Genomic DNA, 6,180 nt, shown 5'->3' with positions numbered 1-6,180 from the left:
TGCTCCTGTGGATCCAGAGTCAGTGGAGGATGAAGAGGGACTTAATGAGGCCTATTGGTCTGCACTGACGACTACACACTGAACTCCACTGACTCTGTGGCTGAACACCAACAGTGAACAAACATTTAATTGTATTCTTGTTTCAAATCTTAAACTCCTTGAATATTCTTGAAATGGTTACAGAATATTGACTATATTTTATAAAACAATAAAAATATCCACAAATATGTGATGCACCTGAAAAAAATAACAGTTTATGCTTTTATTGTGGTGAAATTAACGTTTGTCCTTCCTGCGCTTAATGTCTCCTCTTAAATGTTATTTCTCCTCATTGTAGGCAACTTACATTTTTTTAATTTGCATCAGGGTTACTATTATTCACTCCACACAAAATATTACACAAACAGCAGCAAAGGCCTGTCTTCAGTCATAATGAGAAGATGGTGAATTTATGTAGAAAGGCCGAAGCAGAGACACTCAGATAACTAGTTTTTGAAAGAAATAACGTTAACTTAGTGTTATGTTTAAGATGATCAGCTGTCACATAACGTCGAGATGAGCCCGAGTCTCACCTGTTAACATTTAAATATCAAATCATTATTTAGTCTAAAGCTGAAGTTCAGGGGCCACTCACCCATTATGTACCGCTGCGGGAGGTTGTGCGCTCAAAGTTTGCAGTGTCAATGTAACTTTTCTTTCACCATCCAATGATTTGACAGTTTGTTCACTTTTAATATCTTTAATTTGACTTAAGAAACCCTGATTCAGAGAGTGCCACATGGAGGCCAAAGTGAGTACAAACAGCAGGTTACAGACTCCAGGTTGATCAACAGACAATCTAGAGAGGCCTTTATCTCAGTTAGCACAGCAGCAGTCAATGCACAAAGCTGCGGAAAACATAAAGTAAAACAAAAGATAGAATTCAACACCCTACACAGAAGAGGATCGTAGTGCAGTCTATTTGCACATTTTCCACCAATTCAACAAAACATAAAAGTTAATGCAGCACTTAAAAACAAAGTTTTGTGGATTGAGTAAAACAAATGAATAGTTCATAAGTGTACAAAACAGCAGGCCTAACAAATGACTAGTGACCTGGTCTACTTACAGTGAAACTCCATCGCAGAGAAAGATGTTCTATTGCCTTTCAGAACAGTATCGACACGTGTCTGACGAACACAGCTTTAATAGTCACACAAAACGAACCCAGTGTACCAACCGATTATCCAAGAAGACACAGCAAGCGAAGCCGCTACAAACCTTTGGATAGTCACACGCGCATAAATTAAGAAATAAATACAACAGTTTTTTTTGTAATATCCAGAGCACCAGCACGCGCTCAGAGTTAGAAAATAAACTGGATGTAAAAGGACAAAAAGAGTAGAAACGAGGCCAAAGACAGCAAGAAGTCAACCCACAACATAAATAACAAAGCTAATGTTTATGAAGGGCAACTTTTTGAGGCAATAGAGATGCACAACTTTGCAGTCAGGAAAATCTGTCTGGCAGGGTGAAAGTGTAAAGAACAAAAAATACAAGTGAGCAAACACCGTTTACAATTGTTGACAAACCACCAATCTGCATTGCCTCAACATATTGACATCCTCTAGATCCTCCGCACTGAAAAGACAGGAAGAGCTGACTCGGCTGTAAAACGAGTTCAAGGTGTTCATCGGTACAGCTTTTCATACCAGCGACATATTGTCACCTAAATCCTTTTGCGCTCCTACTACTTGGCCTTGGCTGATTTTGCACACGAAAGAAAAGAAAAAAAAATAGTACAGAGACCAACATCATCCTCAATAATTCTAAAGGTTTTAGAAACTGAAAGATTTTAAAAGACTAAAAAGATGACTTGAATTAAGGCCAGAGGTTTATGAGTTAAGTCCAACAAGTTGCAGCATCAAGAGCCCTCAGCTGAAGATATTTGTATGTTACTATATCGCAACTAAATGTTTACACTTCTATACTCCAAAGACATGCATGCGCACACACTCGCGCACACACACACACACACACACATTACACAATTGTTACAGTGACACAGATTCAACACAGTACAATGTATCCTGAGCTCTTCTACCTACAGTCATAGACTGACTCCAGACCAGAGCTACTTACAAAAACTTCTTGTCCGGGTTGCCCGACAGAGTTCCTGCTGCCGTGTACTGTTTGCGATGCCCTTAATGTCACTGTGAGAGGCTGTTTCGGATCAGGCAGCCATAAAGCAGAGTCTCTTGAAAGCCATCAGTGACAAGAAGTCAACATATACACAAAAAAAACTCCAACTCATTAAATGGCCTCGGTTGACCAGACTTGGCAAAGTGTGTCTCAATCACTGATCATAGAAACACCAACTGTTGTAACTGAAATACGGAGCTGTTAAGATTCTAGATAATCGCTAAGAGACATTATATTGTATTGATTTATTAATATCATGATTATTTCTTTCCAAACGGTCTTTGTCCAGAAGGCCATACATTTGTACAGCAGAAGACCCAGATTCAGCTTCATGACACACTCTGTCTCCATTGTTTAAGAGGTCAGGCTGCAGTTCTTCCTTTTACCTCCTTCAGATAATACAGTGCATATTGTGCAGATGCAGACAGCTGCACCAGCCGTCTACCTTTTCTATCTGTGCCAGAAACAAAAGGGAGAGATCTGACTCCTATTGGTGTGTTCAGATGACATCAGACGCTAATCCCCTACTGGAAGATTCAGATGACATCAGAAGAGGTATTATTAGTGCTGGTTAATATTAAAATATTAAGGCGTAATGCATGTTCAGTTCAAGGGTGTCTTGTTTGATTTGTGTTTGTGGAAGGGAACCATCCCAGTTTGTTCAGAAGACAAAAAGCAGCCTGACTTATTTGGTTACTCTGTAGGATGAAAATATCCGTATTTGGATGTGTTGGTAGAATTATTATTATTTTAGTTCATCCTATATGTCTATTTGTTGCCAAAGAGCTGCAGGTCGAGGCGGACCCACACCTCCCCTGTAGGAACCTCGTGCAGCAGAAGACGGCGCGTTACTGGTCCCTTGTTTTCCAACTCTTTCTTTATGGTTGCCACGGGTATCTCCGTCCGACCCAGAAATTCTGATACAAGAGAAAAAGAACATTTTAGAAACATTCAGAAAATGTGAGAGTCGGGTACGTGTGGAGCTTCAGAAACACAAAGGAGAATCAGGGAGGAGAATTTATTTTTCTTCAGTAATATTATTCAGATTTTTGGAATCACAATATACAATTTAGGTTACGGACTAGAATACCATCTTTAGAAGTTAATCCAATAACATTTTTTTTAGCCTCTTGCAATGTGGAGCTCCGAATGAGTCATTTTACTTCACATCCCACTTCATTTTGCTGCTTCACAGAGAAATCAGCGGGAGTTAATGACGGACTGAGGGCGGAGAAGAAGAAGAAAAAGGGAAGAAACTGACAGGTGACTGACCATCAGGTGAAAACTGATCTTTTTCAAAGATGGTGATGGAGAGGACGTCCTGGTAAAGGTCCTTGATGTGGAACTGACAGTTGAAGTTCCACTTGGGGTTCAGAGTGTCGTTGAGCGTTCTGGACGTGAATATCTGAGCTCCCATGGTCACTTCACAGTAAGGATTACTTTTACCTGGAGGAGGACATGAAGACAGATGAGACGAGGGAAGGGAAGAGGGAGTAAAAGCAGGTAGAGGAAAGAAGAAGAAAGCCAAGAAGAGATTAAGAAAATGATAGAGAGAGGAGGAACAGAAGACGATAGAAGAGCAACAGGAAAAGAGGATTAAAGGGAAGAGGAGAGTTGAGAAAGCAAAGGCTTTATCTTGGCTTCATTAGGTATCCATGCAGCAGTGCATGGAGCATGCAGCTGGGATTAACATCCGGATTCTACCAAAACATTTTAAGTTCACTGTGAACTGTAAGGACCACCCTGTAACATGAGTGTATCCATGCTCACCATTGGGTTTGGCTGGCTTGAGTTCAGTGGCCTCCAAGATGGTGACAAGAAGTCTGCCGATTCCACTAGCCTTCACAGTTCGGGCTGCAAACACACACGCACACACACACACACACACACACACACACACACACACACACACACACACAGATTGATAAATCCCGAGATCGTCACATTGGTTGCCATCAGGAACGGCTTAGTAGAGACAAGTGTAGAGACAAACCTTGATAGGCCTTGTCCCTTTTTTTCTTTTCTGTTTCAATAAATTCTTCAGATGCAGCTTTGATCTTCTGAACCCAAGCCGTCCTGAAAACACAAACACACACAGTGATCGTACAGGCCATATGTGTGTGTGTGTGTGTGTGTGTGTGTGTGTGTGTGTGTGTGTGTGTGTGTGTGTGTGTGTAGCTACCTTTCATTGATGTTGTCGGTCCTGAGTATGTAGACTCTATCGATGTGTGAGATGTGGAAGGTGGGCTCGTCGCTAGAAGGATCCGGCAGCTTCACCAGAACCTCATTTAGCAGCACAGGCTACAGGAAATAAAAGATTACGCAACATTAACAGTGTAGAGCGGCATACTGCCTCAGAAGAACACATCAAAATTTAACACAAAGGCCCAACCCCAATCTCCACACTCAGGGCTAAACACTCACTGGATTAACTGACATCATCTGTTAATGCAGCTGTAGTGCATGAGTGTGTGAGTTCACGGTGGCTCGAAATGGAATAAAACGAAAGAATGGGACACACCACCATGTCATCCAGGCTCTTGCCTTGCACTGGGCAGCGGATAAACCTATCACTTCCTTTTTACAACCACGTTTTAAACGTCAACAATTTCACTATGAACTATGGGCAAGTCCCTCAGGAAAGTCTGCAAATATGCCGACCCACAGAAAGGGCGCATAATGTCGTTGAAAAGCCCTTACGCACTTGAGGATTTGGCAGTGTGACGGCTCTGAGTCCTCACACACTTAGCAGGAACATGCCTCACATTCTGTGAGAGTGGATATTAGCATTGGGCCAAAGTGTATGTGTGTGTGTGTGTGTGTGTGTGTGTGTGGCTGTGTGTGTGACTGTGTGTGTGTGTGTGTGTGTGTGGCTGTGTGTGTGACTGTGTGTGTGTGTGTGTGTCTGTGTGTCTGTGTGTGCGTCTGTGTGTGTGACTGTGTGTGTTTCTTACCGGCTTGTAAATCTTGAGCTGTACATTGTTCTTGTTGCTGAACAGTTTATCGGGCCCGGACGAGGTGAACTGTTTAGCCGCATGAGTCAAAAGCAGAAAGTCGTTGAAGAGGAAAGCCCAGAGTTCCTTGTTGCTCTTCACCTTGTTCATCTGAAAAGAAACGATACGTATCATATTATTTATAATCACAACAATAATGAAACAGTATCTACAAGGATTACAAAGACATTTTCACTTCTGTGTAACTGCTCAGTGATGATGGCGGCACAGTTGTCAACTGTTCAATATCAGAAGACCTTTATTTTTTTGAGCCAAAAAGCAAATGTTTATACAACAATATTATTCATGCTGCTGTATCATCACCGCCTTCTGCTCAGATGAACCAGCTCACTGATCTCCATCGTGAACGTTTTAATCGGAGGTCTGAGACTTGTAACACGTGACCACAACACCCAGGGTCTGACACAGTAACGTTTCACGTATCCTCTCCCTCTACTCCCCAGTCTGCCCGGTCTCATGTAAAATAGTAGTAGTCAGTATAGTCGGTCAAATGGAAAATGTTAATCTTTCTAAAATATGAGTTTCAGAAACGTTGCAGTTTTGCTCACCTTGCCGCTGTGGAGCAGCTTCCTGGGGCCCAAACAGTTGGTAAGAGAGTTAAAGACCAGGTGCTGTTGAAAGACAGTAACTTTAGAAGGATATTTCACATCTTCTCTAGAATTACGTATTGTGGAAATCTACCTTTTGATACCAACTTATGAATATTCAATTTAAAAGTGTATACGTCATTTAATATATAGTTAATAATATTGAATTCATATTGATGACACTAAATCGTGGAGTGAATTAATAAGCGTAATACCTCTGCAGCGCCATCACACTGTACGTGGTTCTGAATCCATTCCAGCCTGTCAGAGTTCTCCTTCTCTCTCACGCCCTCGTTTACCTGATGAACACGGAAATTCGGTACAGAAGCGTCGTTCAAATCTTTTCCACACAGAATGCAGAAAAAAAAATACACCAAAAATATAATAAAAGTAATAAG

General features: G+C 41.5%; 1 protein-coding gene across 2 annotated transcripts in view; it reads right to left on the bottom strand.

The window, feature by feature from the left end:
* itsn2b (intersectin 2b) overlaps positions 1-6,180 on the bottom strand; it is a 30,534-nt gene continuing 24,354 nt past the window's right edge. For both annotated transcript variants that reach the window (XM_079158016.1, XM_079158017.1), the window contains exons 33-40: positions 5,998-6,081; positions 5,744-5,806; positions 5,136-5,285; positions 4,364-4,482; positions 4,175-4,257; positions 3,952-4,035; positions 3,454-3,627; positions 1-3,098 (exon numbers count right to left, since the gene is read on the bottom strand). In XM_079158016.1, the coding sequence (XP_079014142.1) occupies positions 2,950-3,098; positions 3,454-3,627; positions 3,952-4,035; positions 4,175-4,257; positions 4,364-4,482; positions 5,136-5,285; positions 5,744-5,806; positions 5,998-6,081 (906 nt within the window). In that variant the 3' untranslated portion in view covers positions 1-2,949. The remainder of the gene's footprint in view (positions 3,099-3,453; positions 3,628-3,951; positions 4,036-4,174; positions 4,258-4,363; positions 4,483-5,135; positions 5,286-5,743; positions 5,807-5,997; positions 6,082-6,180) is intronic.

The sequence above is a fragment of the Pholis gunnellus genome (assembly GCF_910591455.1).
Source record: "Pholis gunnellus genome assembly, chromosome: 1".
Lineage (NCBI taxonomy): Eukaryota > Metazoa > Chordata > Actinopteri > Perciformes > Pholidae > Pholis > Pholis gunnellus.
The sequence above is the reverse complement of the archived record's forward strand: the minus strand, read 5'-3'. Positions and strand labels throughout refer to the sequence as shown.